At 41.2% G+C, this 23,371-nt stretch overlaps 1 protein-coding gene across 3 annotated transcripts in view; it reads left to right on the top strand.

Annotated features, from left to right (window-relative positions):
• Positions 1 to 23,371, top strand: part of Tada2a (transcriptional adaptor 2A) — a 70,109-nt gene that overhangs the window by 2,694 nt on the left and 44,044 nt on the right. For 2 of the 3 annotated variants that reach the window (XM_048365714.1, XM_048365713.1), the window contains exons 2-5: positions 532 to 647; positions 6,727 to 6,833; positions 7,718 to 7,777; positions 21,133 to 21,224. In XM_048365714.1, coding sequence (XP_048221671.1) covers positions 623 to 647; positions 6,727 to 6,833; positions 7,718 to 7,777; positions 21,133 to 21,224 — 284 coding nt within the window. In that variant the 5' untranslated portion in view covers positions 532 to 622. Of the gene's footprint in view, positions 1 to 531; positions 648 to 6,726; positions 6,834 to 7,717; positions 7,778 to 21,132; positions 21,225 to 23,371 lie in introns of those variants that run through there. The other variant, XM_048365715.1, reaches the window with a different exon arrangement.

Raw genomic sequence — 23,371 nt, 5'->3', positions numbered from 1 at the left:
GCATTTCCAGCCTGAGTTCAAGTTTTATTGGAAAGATTTTGTAAGAAATGTTTGCTTTAGCTCATGTATGTTGGAGAGGTTTGAGTATTGTGATTGCCGACACCACCAATACCATGTGAAATAGGAGGATGTCCGTATACCAAAGGGAAAGAAGGCTAAAGAGAGAAGTGATGATGACAGAGAAAGCTCAGAGTTGTCTAGAAATATGCTTTCTGGGTACAGTAGTTTATACCTGAAACACCAGGACTCAGGAGGAAAAAACCAAAAGGAAATGTGTGGCACTTATAGAGAACCAACTATGGGCTAAGCATCATGCTACATTGTATATAATATTTGATTGTGACATTTGATTCTCATAACAGTTAGGGGAAGTAGATCCTATTTACCCATTTTCCAGAACAAATTAATTCATAGAGGCAAACCAGTTTGCTTAGCATTACAAAGTGGTGCTGAATCTAGGCTGAACACGTTTCTTATCTTCCCGTCTCCAAATATTTTTCTGATCCATTTGCCACTTCTTTTTGTTCATAGGAGGTTACCAAGCCTTTGTGTATGTGTTGGCCTCTGAAATCTTGAAGAAGTTCTGCATTGAGGACAGTCAAAACAGCAATCATCAACAAAAATGGACTGTTTGGGTTCCTTTAGCAGTAAGTACAATGCGAACAGGTCCTCAGGTAGCTAGTAATAATTCTTTTCACTCAGTACCTGGGCATGGTCCTTGAGAATTTTTTTGCTCAAGGCTAGCACTCTACCATATGAACCACTGCTCCACTTCTGCCTTTTTGTGATTAATTGGAGGTAAGCATCTCATAGGCTTTCCTGCCCAGGCTGGCTTTGAGCTTCAATTCTCAGCTCTCAGCCTCCTGTGTAATTATGATCACAGGTATAATTTGTTAGGACCTCTCTTGTTTTTTAAATGTATAGTACTCCATGTGTGAATGTACCATTAGCTTATTAAGGTAAACTCCATGTTAGACCTATAACTAGAGTTTTGTAATTATATATAATGTTCTCATATGTATCCTTATGAATATGTATGTTTGTGTTAATGGAAATACGTAGGTGTGGTAAATTCCTAGAAGTGGGATTGCTTATTCAAAAGATAGAAGAATTCATAGTTTCATTTGCATAATGCTAAATTCTAATCTAAAGGATGTTTACTAATTTGCATTCCCACCAAGAATATATGAATGCCTCTTTTGGGACCCAGTTTTTGTTTTTTTTCTTTCTTTCTAAGTTCTTAGAAAGAACTTAACTTTAGCATAAGCAGAATAAAGGAAGGAGGCATAGGAAAAAAAGACAGAAACATTTCCTGCTCCTCATACAGGAAATGAGAGTTAAAGACTCTCCTCAGCTTGTTTTTTATTTTTTATTTTTTGCCAGTCCTGGGGCTTGAATCCTCCTGTCCTTGGCTTCTTTTTGCTCAAGGCTAGCACTCTACCACTTGAGCTATAGCGCCCCTTCTGGATTTTTCTATATATGTGGTATTGAGGAATCAAAACCCAAGGCTTCATGCAAGGCAAGCACTCTACCACTAGGCCATATTCCCAGCCCCTCAGCTTGTTTTTTGAGATAGGGTCTTGTTGGTTTTTCTTGTGGATGGCCTCAAACTGAAATTCTCCATCTCTTAGTAGGTGAGATTACAGTTGTGTGCCATCACAACGAGCTGTAACATGTTTGTTGTTTTTTTTCCTAGAGCCAAAGACTGAACTCAGGGCCTTGCACTTGCTGAGCAAGTAGTCTTCCACTGAGATAAATCCCCAACCCCTCTGGAATACCTTTTTTAAAAAAAAAATAATTTACTTTATTGTTATGATAAAGGTGACGTATAGAGAGATTACAATTACACAAGTCAGGTAAAGAGAACATTTCCTTTTGTATAATGTCTTCTGTTCCATTTCTCTCCCAGTCCCTTCCTCCCATCTCTACCCATGAATTTTATAGTTCACTTTCATCAGTGTCCATTGAGCTCCACTGCTGCATGTTTTTGCCCTTTTTTCCCTTCAGTTCATTACCCCCCCCCAAAGATACACATGTGAATACACTGTACATAAGGAAAAGAAGACAGAATCATCAAAACAATTTTTTTTTAAAGGAGAGCTCTTGTGGAATATCTTTTTAAAAGAACAGTTTGACTGTGTATTTCTTAACAATTCTCCATGACCCTTTGGTCATTCAATAATTCTACTTAGAGGAAAATATATATCTTGAGAAACAAATGTGAAACATACATATAAAGATATTGATTTGATCATTCTATATTTTTACTTAAAATGAAATTACATAATTCATAAATTTATATCAGTGGGGAGCTGATCAGATTTATTTGTTTTTAGTTTTATGAGACCCAGTAATTGCTTTGTGTCATGTTTTTATTTATTTATTCATTCATTTATTTATTTATTGCCAGTCCCGGGGCTTAAACTCAGGGACTGAGCACTGTCCTTGGCTTCTTTTTGTACAAGGCAAGCACTGTACAACTTGAGCCACAGCGCCACTTGTGGCTTTTTCTGTATATGTAGTGCTGAGGAATGGAACCCAGGGCTTCATGCATACTAGGCAAGCATTCTACCACTAGGCCACATTCCCAGCCTGTGTCATGTTTTTAAAGCCTCTCTTACTAGTAGGAAATGAAATATGAAGATAATATATCTATATATGATTTTAAAAGATAATACCATGACTATAGTTGAAGGTAAGTAGTTTTTAAAAATTAATTCTATTTATTTTTTGTTTCTGTGATACTGAGAAATTGAACCCAGGTCCTCATGCATGCTAGGCAAGCACTCTACCACTAAGCCACATTTCCAGCCAAAGATAAGTAATTTTTGATAATACAATGCAACTTATAAAATAGGTGCCTCTGTATAAGATGTATTTATAGCTGGGCATGATTCCATATACCGATTATCCCACCACTTACGGGGCCGAGATAGAGGATGGAGAGATTGAGGCTAGCCTGGACTACATAACAAGACCATGTCTATAAAAATGATATGATTTCAGTTCTCAAGCATAATGACTTATGTAGTTAGGTACTTAAGTAGTCAGATGTTTATTCCCATTATCATTCGCGTCTTAAAACTACAAATGGGTAATGATCACGGTATATTAGTGACTAAGGAATACCACAAGCCTGAATAACTGCTGGTAAAGTTGAACAAAACAAAACACAACATTCTTCAAAATTATGTGCAATTAATTTTAGAACTTGCTGTGTACTGGAAGATTCAATGTCCAGTAACACTGAAAAACTGTTTTGCTTTGAGGCTAAGTATAGAGTGCTTGCCTAACATGTGCAAGGTCCTAGGTTGGATCCTTACCACTGTCCCCCCACCAGTAAAAAATTACATATAATGTATTTTGCTTTTGATGTAATATGGAATTAGTCTTTTTCTACTTTGTAGAAAATCTCTGGAATGGGCTGGGAACATGGCTTAGTGGTAGAGTGCTTGCCTAGCATATATGAAACCCTGCCTGGGTTCCCTCAGTACCACATAAACAGAAAAAGCCATAAGTGACAGGACTGGAAAAAGAAAAAAGTCTCTGGAATATTCCTTTTATTTGTGTGTGTGTACCTATTCATCCTGGGGTTTGAACTCAGGGCCTGGGAGCTATCCTCGAGCTCTTTTGCTCAAGTCTCTTATTCTACCACTTGAGCTACAGCTCCACTCCCATCTTTTTTGGTACTTAATTAGAGATGAGTCTCACAGAGTTTCCTGTGCAGTCTAGCCTTATACCACAATGATCAAATCTCAGCTGCCTGAGTGGATTGGATTAGATATATGAGCCACTTTTTTTGCTGATCTCGGACTTGAACTGAGGGCCTGAGTGTTATCCCTGAGCCTCTTTGTGCTCAAGGCTAGCATTTTACCCACTTGAGCCACAGTGCCACTTCCGACTTTTTCTGAGTAGTTTATTGGAGGAAGAGTCAGATTTTTCTGCCCAAGTTGGCTTCAAACTGTGGTCCTCAGATCTTATCCTCCTGAGTAGCTAGGATTACAGGTGTGAGCCACTGGCACCCAGCTTGGAACACTCTTTTCAAGGATAGTTTAGCTATATCTATCAAAAATCTCAAAACCAGAGGCATGATCTCATTTAAAAAAAAAACAAAAACTTAAAACCCAGCAAAACCCTTCACATTCATGTAGTTATGACGTTTTTCATCTACTTATATGTCTGGTGACACTATGTCTGGTGACACTTTTGGAGGTTATGCAGGATACAAGTCAGCTTTTTGTTGTTTAAGAAAGTTGTGTGACAGCAGAGGATCCCAAGAGCCCAATAGCTATGCCTTTATGAGTGCATAAGATGATGCTAAAACGAACTCCATGTTATGGAAATGAGTGTTATATCACTGTTGTAATTACTTTCAACATGCCATGTGAAACAGTAGCTAACATGCCATGTGAAACAGTAGCTTCGTTTATCGATGATCCTCTTGTATCCCCTTCCTGTAGTTGTACCCGCGCTATCACTGTATCTCATCTGAGTACCCTGGATACTGTATATACTGGTATTAGAACTAGGGAAGTGAAGGGGATATCAAAATCGAGAGACAAAGGATAAAAAGACAAACAACTCCAAAAGCAATACCATTTGGTATAAACCAACTGAACAACTTATAGGGGGAGAGGGAAAGGGGGAGGGGGGCGGGGGGGAATGAGGGAGGATGTAACAAATAGTACAAGAAATGTATCCATGGCCTAACCTTTGAAACTGTAAAAAAATTAAAATTTAAAAAAAAGTTGTGTGGACACTAGGATTTTTGGAGGGTGCAGATATGTGTGCTAGTATTGGGGCTTGAGCTCAGAGCCTTGTTATTTCAGTTGGCTTTTTATTTTTTTTAAGTGATTCTTTTATTTTTTTTTTTATATTTGTTTTTTGTTACCAGTCCTGGGGAGTGGACTCAGGGCCTGAGCACTGTCCCTGGCTTCTATTTGCTCAAGGCTAGAACTTTGCCTCTTGAGCCATAGCACCAATTCTGGCCATTTTCTATATATATGTGGTGCTGGGGAATTGAACCCAGGGCTCCATGTATACAGGTCAAGCATTCTTGCCACTAGGCCATATTCCCAGCCCTCGGTTGGCTTTTTATGCTCATCATGTTTTACCATTAGAATCTCACTTCCACTTCTGGCTTTTTGCTGGTTAATTGACTTAAGAGTCTCATGGGCTTTTCTACCTAGGTTGGTTTTGAACCATGATCCCAAGATTTCAGCCTCCTGAGTAGCTAGGATTACAGGCCTGAGCTATCCAGGCCTGACAGGAATAACTTTTTTCTTTTTTTTTTTTTTTTTTTGCCAGTCCTGGGGCTTGAACTCAGGGCCTGGGCACTGTCCATGAGCTTCTTTTGCCTAAGGCTAGAGCTCTACTAATTGAGCCACAGCACCACTTCTGGCTTTTCTATTTATGTGGTACTAAGAAATCAAACCCAATGCTTCATATATGGTAGGCAAGCACTCTACCACTAAGCCATATTCCCAGCCCTACACAATTTCTTTTTTCTATCCTATCATTTTTTTCTTTTCTTTATTTAAAAAACAAATGAATGGGCACTGGTGGCTCATGCCTATAATTCTAGCTATTTAGGAGGCTGAGATCTGAGGCCTGCAGTGAAAGTCAGCATGGGCAGAAAAGTTCATTGAGACACTTATCTCCAATTAACCATCAAAAACCAGGAAGTGGAGCTATGGCTCAAATGGTAGAATGCTAGCCTTGAACAAAAATGCTCAGAGACAGTGCCCAGGCCTTGACTTCAAGCCCCAGGTCTGGCACAAAAACAAAGGACAAGATCAACAACCTCCATTTACAAGAGAGGAAAATGCCTGGAAGAATGTTTGGGTCATGGGTCAAGGAAGAAAATACTGTTATTGAAGGAGAGAAATTCTGCCCTGCATTAAATTTCATCCCACCATTTACTACCCAAGGCTTTATTCTCCTAGGTTCCTGTGGTTGATCACAGAGAACAATCTGACTAGGTTCCCTGATGCTTGTGGCAGAATTTGGGGCAACCAGGGATATTCCTATTTGCCACTTTATAACTTTAGAGGAAATTAGAGTTGACTTCTTGTCTTGATAGTTCACAGACTTACTACTGTCAATGGGACTGGAGGAATATCTATGTTTTCTGCTTTTCTGGGTATAAGGCACAACTCAAACACAAAATTTAAATCTCATGACCTATATTTAATTTGCTGAAGATGTGGTTCAAATGGTAGAACGTCTGCCTAGCAAGACAGGCCCTGAGTTCAACATCTAGTATTGCCAAAAGAAATTTAATGGCGTCTACTGCCTAACTTATTTTTTTTTTAAATGTGTGTGCCTGTTGCTTAGATTCAGCAATTGTTGACATCTTGTCAGATTTTCTTTTTATATATATGTTGTATTATTATGTGTGCATTTTTCCCCCATGGAAAAATAAATTGTATTTTATGAAACTTGGCTTGAAATATCTGTTTATAAAATATCTGTTTATATCTGCCAGGGCTATATCTGTCTTACTGCTGTTTGAAGTAATGAGTACACTATAGGAAGGAACAAAGCCGCACTGAAGTAAAAAAGAGCATAATTTTTGTTTTGCTTTTGTGGGATGAGCTCATCTTGTCTGCATGCATTTATCAGCATACCTCACTGACTTATCTGTAGTCATTTGCAGATTTTCTCCTTGCATTTATGATAATCATAAGGTGTTAAGAGTATTTATTGTTGTTTTTATTGTTCTAGATGATCCCTCTGATAAGCCACCTTGCAGAGGCTGTTCCTCCTACCTCATGGAGCCATATATTAAGTGTGCTGAATGTGGACCACCTCCTTTTTTCCTCTGTTTGCAGGTAACTCACTTGAGAAGAGGCTCATCTTTTATAGTTTAGTGTTACAGATATAATAATATAGAGATTGCTGTAGATTGCTTCAGAAATCTGTACCTTATTAAATCTATTTTCTTTTCTAGTCAGGCTTTCTTTACAGATTTTCCTACTGAAATGTTGGAGAACAGAGTAGCTGTGGCAAACTCTTGACTATTTCACACGATATCTCAACCTAATGCATGACATTTTTTTTCAAGTTGATTTGAAGAATCAGAAATGGAAGAGTGGTGTTCCATTGGATGGCATTGTTTGTTGTATTGTTGGAGTGATCTCTGTACAGATGACAAAACAGACTGTTTTGTGGTCTTTAATAGTAATAACAGTAATTATAAGTACTTATTCTGTACCACTATTTTGTGTACTCTTTTTTTTTGGCAAATCACTAGGTATGGTGACATGCATAAATAATCCCAGCACTTGGGAAGCTGAGGCAGGAGGATCAAGAGTTCAATTCAGGCCAGCCCTGGCTAAGTAGCAAGGCCCTATCCTATTAAAAAACCAAAAAGCCCATAAAAAAAATAATAACATAATTTACAAGAGTAGAGCATTCTCAAACTACCTTTTTTTTTTTTTTTGCCAGTCCTGGGCCTTGGACTCAGGGCCTGAGCACTGTCCCTGGCTTCTTTGTGCTCAAGGCTAGCACTCTGCCACTTGAGCCAAGCACCACTTCTGGCTTTTTCTATATATGTGGTGCTGAGGAATCGAACCCAGGGCTTCATGTATACAAGGCAAGCACTTTACCACTAGGCCATATTCCCAGCCCCACTGCCTGTCTTTTAAGAAAACATTTTTTTTAAGAAAACATTTTTAAAAGAACCTTTAGTAACTTAACTTTTCTTTCCTTGCAGTGTTTCACTCGAGGATTTGAGTACAAGAAGCATCAAAGTGATCATACTTATGAAATAATGGTAATAAAGTTGTTGGGAATTTCAGTTCATTTTTTTAAAAGTACTAAGATGGGGTATTTAATTTTATCTCCATATATCTCTTTTTTTCTCTTCTGTATTTGTTAGTCATTACACAGTAGATTTTATAAGGGTTTTGTGCAAGCTACAAAAGTATTTAAGGGGGCTGGGGATATAGCCTAGTGGCAAGAGTGCCTGCCTCGGATACACGAGGCCCTAGGTTCGATTCCCCAGCACCACATATACAGAAAACGGCCAGAAGTGGCACTGTGGCTCAAGTGGCAGAGTGCTAGCCTTGAGCAAAAGGAAGCCGGGGACAGTGCTCAGGCCATGAGTCCAAGGCCCAGGACTGGCCAAAAAAAAAAAAAAGAGAGATTTAAACCTAGAGTCTTATATATGCTAGGCTAGCACTCTAAAAGTAGCTCTAAAGTTGCTCTAAAAGTATACTCATATTTTGGTTTCAAATTTAGACAATATTTAATGGAAGTATTGTTCATTGACATGAATATAAGAGGTTTGCCTTTTTGGTTTGTCAGTAAGTATATATAGCCAGTGTGTGGTCACTGTGTGCTATTAGCATTTTCATGTCATTGATGTAGATACTGAAGAAGTTCATATTCAGAACTCTTTATCTCCCTGTCTTGGGGAGACTAGTTACTCCCTGAGAGTTAAGTTAGAAAATTGTCATAGAGCATATGCATCAGTACTGTATAAAAATGACTGAGGCTGGGTGCCAGTGGCTCATGCCTATAATCTTAGCTACTTGAGAGGCTGAGATCTGAGGATTGCATTTCCAAGCTAGCCTAGGCAGGAAAGTGTGTGAGACTCTTATCTCACTACTCAGAAAAAAGCTGTGGCTCAAGTGGTAGAGTGGTTAGCCTTAAGCAAAAAAGTAGCTCAGGGATAGTGCCCAGGCCCAGAGGTCCAGCCCCAGGAGTCTAGGGATGTAGTTCGTTTGTGGATCACTTGCTTAGCATGCTTAATTCAGACAATGGGTGTGATTCTTTAGCACCACAAAAAAAAAGGATCTGTTTTCAGAGTATATTAAACATATAATTAAAGTTCTTACTTCACCTAACAGTTTTAACCCTTTGACTCTGCTAATGTCCTCAGATTGACAGTAATAATTTCTCAATGTATATTAATCACCTGGCATTTTATTAGTTGTTTTTGTGTGTGTGTGTGTGTGTGTGTGTGTGTGTGTGTGTGTTGGTTCTGGGGTTTGAACTCAGCTTTTTTTGCTCAAGACCAGCACTCTCACTTTAACCATTCTATAGCTGCCCTTCCAGCTTTTTTGGTGCTTAGTTGGAGATAAGGGTATCTTGGACTTTCCTGCCCCAGGCTGGCTTTGAACCATGATCTTCAGATCTCAGCTTCCTGAGTAGTTAGGATTACAGGGGTGAAACACCAGATGCCTGGCTCCCTTGACTTTTTCACTCAAGTATTGCACTCTACCACTTGAGCCATAGCTACACTTCTGGCTCTTTGTAGTTAATTGGAGATAAGCATCTTGCAACCATTCCTTCCCAGGCTGCCTTCGAATCTGGATCCCCAAATCTCAGCCTCCTAAGTAGCTAGGATTACAGATGAGAGCAACCAGTGCCAGGCTTTATTAGTTTTTCTGTGGCTCCTATAACACATTGCCAAAAATTAAGTGACTTAAGACAACGCAAATTATCAGAAGTCCATTGGGCTCACCAGTTTGCTATATAGGTTGGATAAGGCCAAAATCAAGGTGTTAGCCAGCCTGGAGTTGTTTGTTGGTAGAATTTGCTGCTTTGAGATTGTACGATTGATACCACAGTTTCTTTACTGACTGAGAACTTTTTTTTAGCCCAGGGTCATAAAAAACTCACTATAGGCAGATGGCCAAGGGCAGCTGATAAGAAACATATGTCCCATCATGTACCAAATGATTTTGTGGGATTTATGCAGCCCTCAGGCCAGGTGTTCCCCACCACTGTTAGAGCCTGCTGGAATTTCCTGGTTTCTGGTTACCTTTTGCCATTTCCAAAGCCAGATGAGTGTCCTTGAGGGTTGAGGAAATGCTTGCAGCTTCTCTGACTTCCTGCCTTATCTTTCCTGTACAGAATCTCTGACTCTTTTTTGCCACCCTCTTCTGCTTTGAAGGGTTCATGTTATTACACTGGACTGACCTGGATAAACCAGACTAATTTCCCTGTTTGAAGATCAGCTTATTAGTAGCCTTAATTCTATCCGCAATGTCTTTTCACAGCAATACCCAGCTTTTGTATGACTGAATAGGAATCTTGAGGAGGAGGGGATATATTTAGATTTTTTCCTACTACAGATTTCACAATGTATTACTTGAGGTTCTTAATATTTGGAGTTAGTCAAGTTGGGTGGTAAAAGGCAAGCCCAGGCAGAAAAGACTGCTAGACTCCCATCTCCAGAATAACCAGTAAGAAAAGCCAGAATGGAGGCATGGCTCAAGTAATAACACAGCTAAGCAAGCATAACTAGCAAGTGTGAGGCCCTGAGTTCAACCCCTAGTATCACCACCACCAAAAAAAAAAAAAAAATCAACATCTCAGTCTGATTTTCCTTTTTTTTGTAGAGTCCTATTAAAATGAGTTTCTGGGACTATAATACTGCTTCAGATTCTAGACTACAATGAATCAAAGCATAGCTACTTGGTAAAAGTTCTTGGGAACCAAGTGTCTCTTTCTAGTCACGAATTATAAGACTTGGAATTATTAAATATTTTTTTCCTCAAGTCTAGCTGTCTGCCACTTGAACTCCAATTCCAGTCGTCGTCCCCCCCCCCCCCCCCCCCCAGTCCTACGGGTTGGACTCAGGGCCTGAGTACTGTGCCTGGCTTCTTTTTGCTCAAAGCTAGCACTCTGCCACTTGAGCCACAGCACCACTTCCAGCTTTTTCTTTTCTTTTTTTTTTTGGCCAGTCCTGGGCCTTGAACTCAGGGCCTGAGCACTGTCCCTGGCTTCTTTTTGCTCAAGGCTAGCACTGTGCCACTTGAGCCACAGTGCCACTTCTGGCCATTTTCTGTATATGTGGTGCTGGGGAATTGAACCCAGGGCCTCATGTATATGAGGCAAGCACTCTTGCCACTAGGCCATATCCCCAGCCCGAGCTTTTTCTGTTTATGTGGTACTGAGGAATCAAACCCAGGGCTTCATGCATGCTAGGCAAGCCACTGACTGCTAAGCCACATTCCCAGCTCCTGTCTCTGAACTCATTGCTTAAGGCTAATGCATTACCACTTTGAGCCACAGCTTTACTTCTGGTTTCTGGAAGTTACTTGAAGATAAGAGTCTCATAGACTTTCCTGCCTGGGATGGCTTTGAACCACAATTCTCAGATCTCAGCCTCCTCAGTAGCTACGATTACAGGCATGAGCTACCAGTGCCCAGCTACTTCGGTTTATCTTCCTGTTGTGCTAGTCGTTGGACCCAGTACATCATCTGTGCTACCAATCACTGAACCACATCCTCAGTCCTCACTTGTATTCATTTAAAATGGTAAAAGAAGTCTTTGTGCTTAAGGCTAACAATCTACCACTTGAGCCACAGTGCCACTTCCAAAAGTGCCACTTGTATTTATGTGGTATTGAGGAATTGAACTCAGGGCTTCATGCGTGCAAGGCAAGCACTTATTCCCAGCCCCATAAGACTCTCATCTCTAGTTAACCATCAAAAAGTTGGAAGTGGAACTATAGTTCTAGTCAAAGAGCCTTGAGGAAAAAAAAGCTCTGGGATAGCACCCAGGTTCAAGCCCCCTTTCCCCCCAAGGAAAAAAAAGAAAAGTAAAATCTTCAATGGATAATTGAGTATAGTTTGGGTATGTTGATAGTTGTGATTATCCATTATAGGAAAGCTGGCCTGCGCTTTCTTTAGCTGTTCTAGAGACCATGTCTTCTGCATAATACTAAAAACACTTTGGTTTCACTCCCAAGCCCATTTAATTCTGTCTGCTGAATGCATCATCTTTTTCTTGTGCTCAACATCAACATAAGAATACCTCAGAGATCTTTTAATTTGTGCAGTTTTGTGGGCTTAATAATTCTCTCCTCTTTTTTTCTTAGTCTTATCTATTTTGATGAATCTTTTTCTTGTGTTCAATATCAACATAAGAATACCTCAGAGATCTTTAATTTGTGCAGTTTTATAGGCTTAGTAATTCTCTCCTTTTCTTAGTATTATCTACTTTGATGAATCTTTCCTTCTATAGGAAGGAAAGCTACTAAAAACTTGATTTTTTTGTAAGATGAAGCCTCATAACTTTAAATGGGTTTCAGTACTTTTATCATCTCACAGTGCTGTATTTTGGGGGTGTTACTCATGCTGTGGTGGGTGGTGCATTAATCAAGATTTCTGAGTTCTATACCTATTTTTGTCTTGTAGTTCTTAGAACTTTGAACAAGTGAGCACAGCTCTTTCTACCACACACTTTATAGCAATAATTCTTAAACTTTAGTACATAATAAGAACCACCTCAGACATTCAGAAGTACAGCTTTGTAGGTCCCATTGTTACAGATTCTGGTTTTGTAGGGCCACGTTTGTGCCAGTGTTGAATAACACTGATTAAACTTCAAGAAACATTACATTATGCCTCTTCCCCCACAGAACAGAAAGTTCTCATTATTTATTACTTTTTTTTTTTTTGCCAGTCCTGGGGCTTGAACTCAGAGCCTGAGCACTGTCCCTAGCTTCTTTTTGCTCAAAGCTAGCTAGCACTCTGCCACTTGAGCCACAGCACCACTTCTGGCCTTTTCTATGTATGTGGTGCTGAGGAATTGAACCCAAGGTTTCATGTATATGAGGCAAGCACTCTTGCCACTAGGCCATATTCCCAGCCCTCATCATTTATTTCACAGTAAAAGTGGGTAAGAGATAACTAGTATACTAAAAACACAGTTTTATAAATAAGTTCTTTAATAGTTGAGTTGTTATGTTTACCTATCTTCATGGTACTTGCTAGATTGAGAACAATTCATGTAAATGCAGACATGGACTCATTTCTTTATTTATATTTTCTTTTTATACCAGTCCTGGGGACTAAACTCAGCGCCTGGGTGCTTTCCTAAACTTTTTTGCTTATGTCTAGCACTTAAGCCACAGCTCTACTTCTGGCTCTTTTTTTTTTGGCGGGGGGGGGCAGTACTGGGGCTTGGACTCAGGGCCTGAGCACTGTCCCTGGCTTCATCTTGCTCAAGGTTAGCACTCTGCCACTTGAGCCACAGCACCTCTTCTGACCTTTCCTATGTGGTGCTGGGGAATCGAACCCAGGGCTTCATGTATACGAGGCAAGCAATCTTGCCACTAGGCCATATTCCCAGCCCCCTGGCTCTTTTTTTGTTTTTTGGGTTTTTTTGGCCTGTCCTGGGGCTTGGACTCAGGGCCTGAGCACTGTCCCTTCTTTTTGCGCAAAGCTAGTATTCTACCACTTGAGCCACAGTGCCATTTCTGGCTTTTTATATATACGTGGTGCTGAGGAATGGAACCCAGGGCTTCATGCATGCCAGACAAGCACTCTACCACTAAGCCACGTTCTCAGCCCTCTGACTCTTTTTTACTTTTATTTTTTGGTAGCTAATTCTAGATAAGAATCTCACAGACTTTCCTGTCCTGGCTGAACAAGCCTTTATCCTCAAATCTTGGTCTCCTAAGTAGCTAGGATTACAAGTGTGAATCACCATAACCTGGCTTGAAATTTCTTTTTTTTTTTTAGCTCATGTGTTAGGCATATCCATAGTAGGTGCATATATTAAAAACTTTATTGCTAGGCTCCAACTGACAAAAAAGAAAAAAAGAATTCTAACAGAAGTTCCATCTAGGGCCACCGTTGTAACCAGTTGCCACATATGGAGAAGCAAATTTCTGTGTCACTAGTTTTTAAAACTATTAGCTAATGGATTTCATCTAAACTCTCAGTTCTTTAGATTATTATGAAGCAAATACCCCAGATGTGATATCATTGTTTCATTAGACCTCTAAGTAAATACAATCACTTTCCACTTTACTTACTGATTGATTGTGCTAATACTAAGGCCTGAACTCAGCTGGTATGCTGTGCTGTAGGTTTCTTTTGCTCAAGAATAGCACTGTAGGGGCTGGGGATATGGCCTAGTGGCAAGAGTGCCTGCTTCATATATATGAGGCCCTGGGTTCGATTCCCCAGCACCACATATACAGAAAATGGCCAGAAGTGGCGCTGTGGCTCAAGTGGCAGAGTGCTGCCCTTGAGCAAAAAGAAGCCAGGGACAGTGCTCAGGCCTAGAGTCCAAGCCCAGGACTGGCCAAAAAAAAAAAAAAAAAAGAATAGCACTGTACTACTGGAACCACATCTCCTCTTCTGTTTTTTTGCTGGTTAATTGGAGAGAAGAGTCTAGACTTCTCTGCCTGGACCGGTTTTGAACTGGGATTTTCAGATCTCAGCCTCCTGAGTAGGTAGGATTACAGTGTGAGCCATCAGTGCTCAGCTAAAGTCTTTAATTTTAGAACACTGTCCCCTTTTTTGCTTCTAAGACAATTAGCATTGTTTTTATCAATGTTGATCCATTTTGCATATTGCACAACTCCATATAAATGGAATCATACTGTATGTATTCTTTTGGGTTTTTTTTTAAATTTTAGCTTAATTGTTGCATATATTAGTAGTAATTCTTTAAATTACAGAATATTCTATTGCATGAATATACATAATTTGTTTATCCATTCTCCTTTTGATCGACTCAGCTGTTGGCTTTTATGAATATCGCTGTTAGGAATGTTCTTATACATGGCTTTCTATATTCATATATTTTCATTTTTCTTGGATAAATGCCTAGTAGTGGAATTGTTGTCATAGAATAAATTATTAACTACCTTAAAGAAATTATCAAAGTTTTCATTTTACACCTCCATGAGCATGACAGTTGTGATTGCTTCATATACTTGCCAGTCTTCTGCGAGGTCAATCTCATTCATTTTGGCTATTTTAGTGGGTGTGACATAACATCAGTTAAAAAAAAACAACACAAAAAACAATTTCTTGTTCATGACTAATGGTAGCTCAAAGTGTATTTTGTGAGATACTCAAAAATGTTTACATTCATATGATTGATTTTATTCCTTTGAATTATGATTACTTAGGAAGACCACAGAGGCCTGAAGTGCTTTCTCATTGCATCATGCAGGTGGCTATGTGACATCAGGATGACTTTGATGCTAATATTAAAAGATGACCAAGAAGAAGAGATAATTTTGGTAGAGTGTGTGGGAACAAAGCTTCCATGCCCTCTCTAGGTGTACCATCCTTCAGGAAGCTCTATATGTTTAAAAATCATCCAGAGGTTTCCCTCTCTAGTTTCTTACAATCTATTACATTTTGACAAGCTAGGTTATTAGTGTAGTTTAGTATTGACAAACTAGCTGATATTAGTGTAGTCTGGATTTTGTATTTCTCTGTCTTTTCCTGTAAATTGGGACTGGTGTTCATTATTATCATTATCTGTTACTCAGGGATTCCACAAATGCCTGAGAGATTCCAACTCAAATTAACCAGTAAAATGCTGGGTTGGAGGTGTGGCTTAAGTGGTAGACCACTAACCAAGCAAGTAAGCCAGAGAAGAATGTGAAGCTCTGAGTTCAAACTAGTACCAACAAAAATAAAAAATATTTCCCTTTACTTACTAGTTTTGTAAGTTGTTTGCCTAACATCCTCCAGATATTTGAAGTATTTCATGTGTTAATCCTTTGCAGTTATTATTTTTATGGATGCAAGTATTGCAGTTTTGGTCACTGGAAGCGCCTGTTATTCAGCTTCTGAATCTTTTACACTGTCTGAGAGCTCTTTGTTTTTTAGTGTGACCAAATGTTCTTCTAGTCTAGCCTTATTACTCATTTCCTGACATAGAACTACATTTAACCAGGTCTTTAAGGAGCTCAGGTTCCTTTTCATGGGAAGTAGTATTTAAAGATTGTGAACTGGCCACTAGAAGTATTCGCGAACAATGTAATAAAAAATTTTTTCAGGTCAGGTTGGACTACATAGCACATTCTAAGTTAGCCTGGGATACTAGACCCTGTTTCATAAAAATGAGTAAAATAAAAAGTAAAATCAGGGACTGGGAATATGGCCTAGTGGCAAGAGTGCTTGCCTCATATACATGAAGCCCTGGGTTTAGTTCCCCAGCACCACATATATAGAAAACGGCCAGAAGTGGCGCTGTGGCTCAAGTGGCAGAGTGCTAGCCTTGAGCAAAAAGAAGCCAGGGACAGTGCTCAGGCCCTGAGTCCAAGCCCTAGGACTGGCAAAATAAAAAAGTAAAATCACTTGAAATAGTTTCTTTCTGTGTGAATAAGCCTTAAAGTTGGTTTATAAATTTTGATGCTGCAGTTTGCTTTTGATTTTGATGACTTAGAATTTTAATAATTATGTACAATATTTATGTTTCAAAGTAAAATCTATTAAACAAGGAATATTTGGTGGTATCTAACTTCTGTCCTTGTCTTCACCCTCTTCTCTCCCTTGCTTCCATACAGATAGTCCCCCCCCCCCTTTTTTTTTCCAGTCCTGGTGCTTGGACTCAGGGCCTGAGCACTGTCCCTGGCTTCTTTTTGCTCAAGGCTAGCACTCTGCCACTTGAGCCACAGAGCCACTTCTGGCCATTTTCTATATATGTGGTGCTGAGCAATTGAACCCAGGGCTTCATGTATACAAGGCAAGCACTCTTGCCACTAGGCCATATTCCCAGCCCTTAGGTAGCCCTTTTTATTTGTTTTGTTTTTGTTGCCAGTCCTGGGGCTTGGACTCAGGGCCTGAGCACTGTCCCTGGCTTCTTTTTTTTGCTCAAGGCTAGCACTCTACCTCTTGAGCCACAGTGCCACTTCCGGCTTTTTTCTATATATATGGTGCTGAGGAATTGAACCCAGGGCTTCATGTATACAAGGTGAGTACTTTACCACTCAGGTCACCCTTTTTTGAAAAAAAAAAAGGGGGGGGCTGGGAATATGGCCTAGTGGCAAGAGTGCTTGCCTCGTATACATGAGGCCCTGGGTTCGATTCCTCAGCACCACATATACAGAAAATGGCCAGAAGTGGCACTGTGGCTCAAGTGGCAGAGTGCTAGCCTTGAGCAAAAAAGAAGCAAGGGACAGTGCTCAGGCCCTGAGTTCACGGCCTAGGACTCGCCAAAAACAAAAACAAAACAAAAAAAATGTAGTTTATTCTTCTGCTTGAACAAAATTATACATATTTATATTTATTGCTTTTCAGCATACAATGAAATAGCTATCTTTTGTACTTAGTTTGAAAATATATATATTTCTGTATGAGTTGCATGGTAATTATCAGTGATAGCATTTATTGGAGACCCTTGTAGTTAATGATGGAAGTAGGGATGGAAGAAGTAGACAATTGATTATATACTTTGAGGACCTTCCAGATTGGCAATCATCCTGGTTGCTGGTGGCTCACATCTGTAATCCTAGCTATTCAGGAGGCTGAGATCTGAGGATCATCGATCAAAGCCAGCCAGACAAGTAAAGTCCATGATATCCTTACCTCCATTTAACTACCAAATAGCTACAAGTGGAGCTGTGCCTTAAGTGGTAGAGTGTTAACCTTGAGCAAAAAAGCTCAGGGACAGTCTTGGTTCAAGCCCCAGGACTAGCACCAAGAATGACATTTCTACAGTTGAAATTCCTGGGTCCTATTGTTGTGCCAAGTTGCAAGACCACCCCCAAGAAGACCACCGAGATTCAGACACTCCGAAATGCAAAAGCAAGGCAAGGCTTTATTTAACGAGCTGCCAACTCGGGCCTCGTCCTACCCACCGACACAGCGGAGGTTAGGAGGAAGCCCCGAGCTGTGATTACACAGGGCTTATAAAGGCAAAGAACAAGGTTACAACAATCAGCTGTGCAAGCAAGATTAGAACACAGGTACAAATCTGATTGGCTCAGGGTTCGATTCTAAAATGGGGTTCACGTGATGGGGCCTGACTTCAAAGTCTGGCACCTCATTTCCCCCTTTTTCTTTTTGGTACCTTGGGAGCCAATCATGGCTCCATTCTGTCCATTTCAATGGCTTGCACGTCTAGGGGATGATATAGAGGTAAGGCATGGGCCAGTAGGGCCAAAAGTAGTAACCAAAGGGCCTGTCACCATTTCTTACAAGAATATTCTCTGTACCTCTGTTCTGCATGTCTCTAGTTTATCCTGCCTCATCTTCCCAAAAACAACTCTGGTCCCTTGATTTTAAAGGGGGGCTGATGGGTGAAGATCATCCATCTTCTGTAATTTCTTCAGGCTGATTCAGGGGCGTTGACCTTACCTAGCCAGGAACCTATAACCTTAGTCTACTTTTCCAAGGGACTGCAGGATTGCTGCAAACTGAAAATTAACTTTCAGCTATACAGACTTACCATTAGCTCTATAGTGTTTAGTATCCAAATGTAAGCAACAAAATAATACATAAACTTCTCAACTGTGCTCTAAGGGTCGGGTGGCTATACCCGTATTCCTGAGCAAGCTCAAAACTACCTAAAATAAGGGGGTCCACAAAAATTGGAGGACGATGTTTTGCCAGTCCCATTCCCCCAGTTTCTGCCCATGCTTGGGGAAACGCCCGTAGCCACTCATTTTCTGGAGACTCGGGCTTGAGATGCTGGTATAGCCTATACTCTTCTTCTAACTTGCTAGTTATTAGTATACTAACAGGCTTTTCTCTTGAGTTCGTCACAGAAATCCCACTGTCTGTGAACTGTATCTGAGCTTTCATTTTCGTTAAGAGATCACGTCCAAGCAATGGATAGGGGCAGTCAGGGATGACTAAAAACGAGTGGGTTACCTGGCCCGCTCCCAAGTCCACTGTTCTTTGAGTAGTCCATTTATAGGGTTTAGTGCCCGTTGCACCTTGGACCCATGTTGTTTTAGTGGACATCGGCCCTCTCGGGGCTAGTAATACTGAATTTTCTGCTCCCGTATCTACCATGAACATGACTGGATTCCCCTCCACTTTTAATGTTATCCTGGGCTCAGGGAGGGGATCTGAACCCCGACTCCCTCAGTCACTGTCCTCAGCCATCTCTAAGGTTGACAACACTCTTGATCCTACTTTATGTTTTTCCTCCTTTTTCTGGGCTAGCTCTGGGCAGTTTCTGATCCAATGCCCCTCCTTCTTGCAATAAGCACATTGATTCTTCCCCATCCTTGGTTGGGGTTTGGGCTTTTGCTCCTTACTTGGAGAGGAGGACTGTCTAAAGTTTCCTGCCTGCATAGAGGTCAGGATTTCCCTGAGTTCCTTCTGTTGTTGTTCCAAAATCCTAGCCAGACTCCTTTCCTGTCTTCGTTCTCCTGTTTCTCTCTTATTATAAACCTTTTCCGCCACTGCTACTAGATCCCTAATAGATTTTTCCCCAAGCCTGTCTAGAGCCTGCAATTTCCGCTTTATATCCGGTGCGGCTTGATTTACGTAGGCAAACATAATCATCTGAGCAGATTCCTGGGTCTCAAGATCATATGGGGTGTATTGACTAAAGGCTTCCATAAGACGCTCAAGGTATGCTGCCGGACTTTCACTTTCTCCCTGTCTGATATCATAAACTTTGGCCATATTTGTAGGTCGACGAGCCGCCGCCTTGAGACCTGCCAGCAGAGCCTGGCGATAGACAAGGAGTCGCTCCCTACCTTCAGCCGTATTGTAGTCCCATGCTGGTCGGGTCTGGGGAAAATAGGTATCAATCAAGGCAGGATCCGTGATGGGTGCTCCGTTGGGGCCAGGGATAAGTCTCCGGGCCGCTTCTTGAATACGACCTCTCTCCTCATTGGTGAAAAGTACCTGTAAAAGCTGGCTACAATCATCCCAAGTGGGCTGGTGAGTGAAAAGTATAGTTTCAAACAAGCGAATTAAGTCCCGAGGTTTCTCAGAAAAGGGGGCATTTTGGGCACGCCAATTGTAAAGATCACTAGTAGCAAATGGCCAGTATTGGAATTGTTGTCGACCGTCCGCATCCACAGGACTTATAGGGCGTAGGGGAAGGGTAGTAGATTTGTGAAGAGATGTAATTCTTTGGCGCCGGTGAGTTGATTGAGCGGGGCCCTCCGGGGCGGAGGGCACAGCTGAAACATCTTCCTCAGAGTCCTCCTCTTGGAGAGTTAACTGGGGTGGGGCGTATGGAGGGGGAAGCATTTCCTCCTCTGTGCTTCCTCCCTGGAGGACAGGTGGATATAATTTCTTTTCTCCCCTCTTAGGTTCTCTCTTGGCACCCCGTGTTTTTTGAGTGAATATTGGGGTAGGGGAAGGAGTGGAGGAGGGAGTTGGTAAGAAAGGCCGAACCCAAGCTGGAGTGTCCCTGTCAACTAGTTCTTTCCAGGTGTCTATATAAGGAATCTGGTCTATATAGCCTGAATGAGGGGCTTCGATTAGGCTTTGTAAGGTACTGATCTTAATGATGTCAAAGCTTCCCTCAGGTGGCCAATTAACTCTCTCAAGGGTGGGCCATTCTGACTTGCACAGGGTAATCCACTTTTCCTTCTTAAGGGCCACACCTCGGTTCTGAGCTATCTCCTTGATCTCCTTCCAGTGAACTAGAGTCAAATCTAGGGGGCTAGATGGAGGACCCCAAGATAGAACGTTACCCATAGCTCTGATCAGATGTTTAGTCCAAAAGGCTACAAAAGAAAAGAAACCAAAACAATTAATACAGAAGGAAAAAAACATAGGCAAGATCAAGAACAAGAAAAACTGGAGATTTCCCAAGTTGGCCCACACATCCCCCTGCAAGGATGCAGAAAGAGTGAATTCAAGTTGAAAGCGGGGCTCCAGAGATCCCCCTTTAAGGGTGAAGAGTCTGGGACATCCCCCGGTCTCACCAGGATTGTCAAGTAAGTACATCTGCTTCGACAACCCCTTCAAGAAATAAGCAAAAGCAAGACAAACAAACAGGCACATTACAGGACAAGACAAATGAACAGCGCTGTTTTCTTACCTTCGGAGTCTGGGATCTCGGGGTCTCTGGGGCTATCCCGGACGAAACCCCAAATGTTGTGCCAAGTTGCAAGACCACCCCCAAGAAGACCACCGAGATTCAGACACTCCGAAATGCAAAAGCAAGGCAAGGCTTTATTTAACGAGCTGCCAACTCGGGCCTCGTCCTACCCACCGACACAGCGGAGGTTAGGAGGAAGCCCCGAGCTGTGATTACACAGGGCTTATAAAGGCAAAGAACAAGGTTACAACAATCAGCTGTGCAAGCAAGATTAGAACACAGGTACAAATCTGATTGGCTCAGGGTTCGATTCTAAAATGGGGTTCACGTGATGGGGCCTGACTTCAAAGTCTGGCACCTCACTATTTCTATCCTTTTCTTAGATAAAACCTTTTTCCCCTTAGACCTCTGACTTTCCTGTTCTTGACCCCAGCTGGACTGCTCAAGAAGAAATGGCCCTTTTAGAAGCAGTGATGGACTGTGGCTTTGGAAATTGGTAAGAACTTGGTGTTAATAGTGGTCTTGCCCTAGTGGACTCTAACATTAGAAGTCATTGCTGAAGGGTAGAGGGAAGAGTCTCAGAAGAAGAAAGCTCTCTTACTCTCCTGTTGACCCAGGATTGAGAGACAAGTTCTCTTCTCTGCATATTATTTTCCAGGCCTAAAATGCCTCACGGGAATGTGGGATGCTTAGTGGTCCATGATTGAGCAGCTCTAAAAGGTCACTTTGGATGTCAACACTAGGAAGGTTGGTTGTTCCATTCTGACTAGTGAAGTTTAGATTTATTTGCTATCACTCCCTTCAGGTTTATGTATTTTTCTGGACATAGATGGTAGGTGTTCATAGCAGACCTAAGATCCAAGTTTTACAGCCTTCCTAAAAACATTCTCTTTTTGCTATTAAGGCCTCACAGGAGGCCTGGGAATGTGTCTTAGTGCTTGTGTATCATATCTACCATATATGAAGCCCTGGGTTTGATTCCTCAGTACCACATAAACAGAAAAGGCTGGAAGTGGCACTGTGGCTCAAGTGGTAGAGTGCTAGCCGTGAGCAAAAGAAGCTCAAGGACAGTGCTCAGGCCCTGGGTTCAAGCCCCAAAACTGGCAAAAAAAAAAAAAAAAAAAAAGCTTCACAGTATTGAGCAGTAATTTTCTATTGCCCCAGGAGTCAGTATCGTCTAAAAATACCACCACTTGTTTTTTATGCTGACCTTGGGACTTGAACTCGGGACTGCACTGAGCACTGTCCCTAAGGTTTTGTGCTCAAGGCTAGTACTCTGTCACTTAAGCCACAGCTCTACTTCCAGTTTTTTGGTAGTTTGTTGGAGAGGAGTCTCACAGTCTTTTCTTGAGCAAGGCCCCAGGCAGGCTTTATTATGATCCTCAGATCTCTTGAAGTAGATAGGATAGGATTATAGGTATGACCTACCAGCTCTGGCACCACTTTCATTTTTTTTTAACCTTCTTGTGGAGCCCTTTTTTTACACACTGATGATTTTCTTTTGTGAACTAGACAGTAGAACCATTATTAAATATTTTTTGTTCATGAAGAATTTAAGGCTTAGGGCATCAAAATTATGTCTCGTGATTATATAGTTTATTAATGGACTTTTTTTTTTGGCCAGTCCTGGGCCTTGGACTCAGGGCCTGAGCATCGTCCCTGGCTTCTTCCCACTCAAGGCTAGCACTCTGCCACTTGAGCCACAGCGCCCCTTCTGGCCGTTTTCCATATATGTGGTGCTGGGGAATCGAACCAAGAGCTTCATGTGTAGGTGGCAAGCACTCTTGCCACTAGGCCGTATTCTCAGCCCAATGAAGGACTTTTAACTAGATCCTTTCTGTCCCAGCTTACTAGTATTACTAGCATAATTTTTCTTATGCTGTTTCTCAGTGTCCAAGGTCCTGAAGATCTCAGTTCAGTTTACTCTTAAACTATATTTAGCCATTATTAAGCATTATAAAATATTATATGCTATGGGAAATGACAAAAGTGGTTAAAAAACTCAAGTCACAGGTCCTAGGTTTTCATCTTCTCTTGCTATTCTTTCTTTCTTTTTTTTTCTCTCTCTCTCTGTCTTTCTCTTTTGGTGCTAGTAGTGGAGCTTTAACTCGGCCTCATGCTATGACTTGGGACTCATGCTCAAGCCTGGAGCTTTAGCACTTGAGTTACATGTCTCTCTCTTTCTCTCTCTCTCTCTCTGCCCAATACTGGGGCTTGAACTCAAGCCCTGGGCACTGACCCTGAGCTTCTTTTTTTTTTTATATTTATTTATTTTAATTTTTATTGCCAACCCCAGCGCTTGAACTCAGAGCCTGAGCACTGTCCATGAGCTTTTGCTCAAGGCAAGCACTCTACCTCTTGAGCCACAGTGCTGCTTCCAGCCTTTTCTTTTTATGTGCTACTGTGGAATGGAACCCAGAGCTTCATGCATGCTAGGCAAGCACTCTATCACTAAACCACATTCCTAGCCCACTTTTAACTTCCTAAAATAGGAAAACTCTTCCTTCTCTCCTTCTGTCTAAGCAAAGACCACAACTGCTACCCCTCCTGTCTAAGAAAGTTTAATTTAAAAAAATACTTTCTGGGTTGGATATGTGTAGTGTGGTAGATTTTTTTTTTTTTTGTACTGAGGTTTGGACCTGA

The sequence above is a fragment of the Perognathus longimembris genome, chromosome 17, assembly GCF_023159225.1.
Source record: "Perognathus longimembris pacificus isolate PPM17 chromosome 17, ASM2315922v1, whole genome shotgun sequence".
NCBI classification, from domain to species: domain Eukaryota; kingdom Metazoa; phylum Chordata; class Mammalia; order Rodentia; family Heteromyidae; genus Perognathus; species Perognathus longimembris.
The sequence above is the reverse complement of the archived record's forward strand: the minus strand, read 5'-3'. Positions and strand labels throughout refer to the sequence as shown.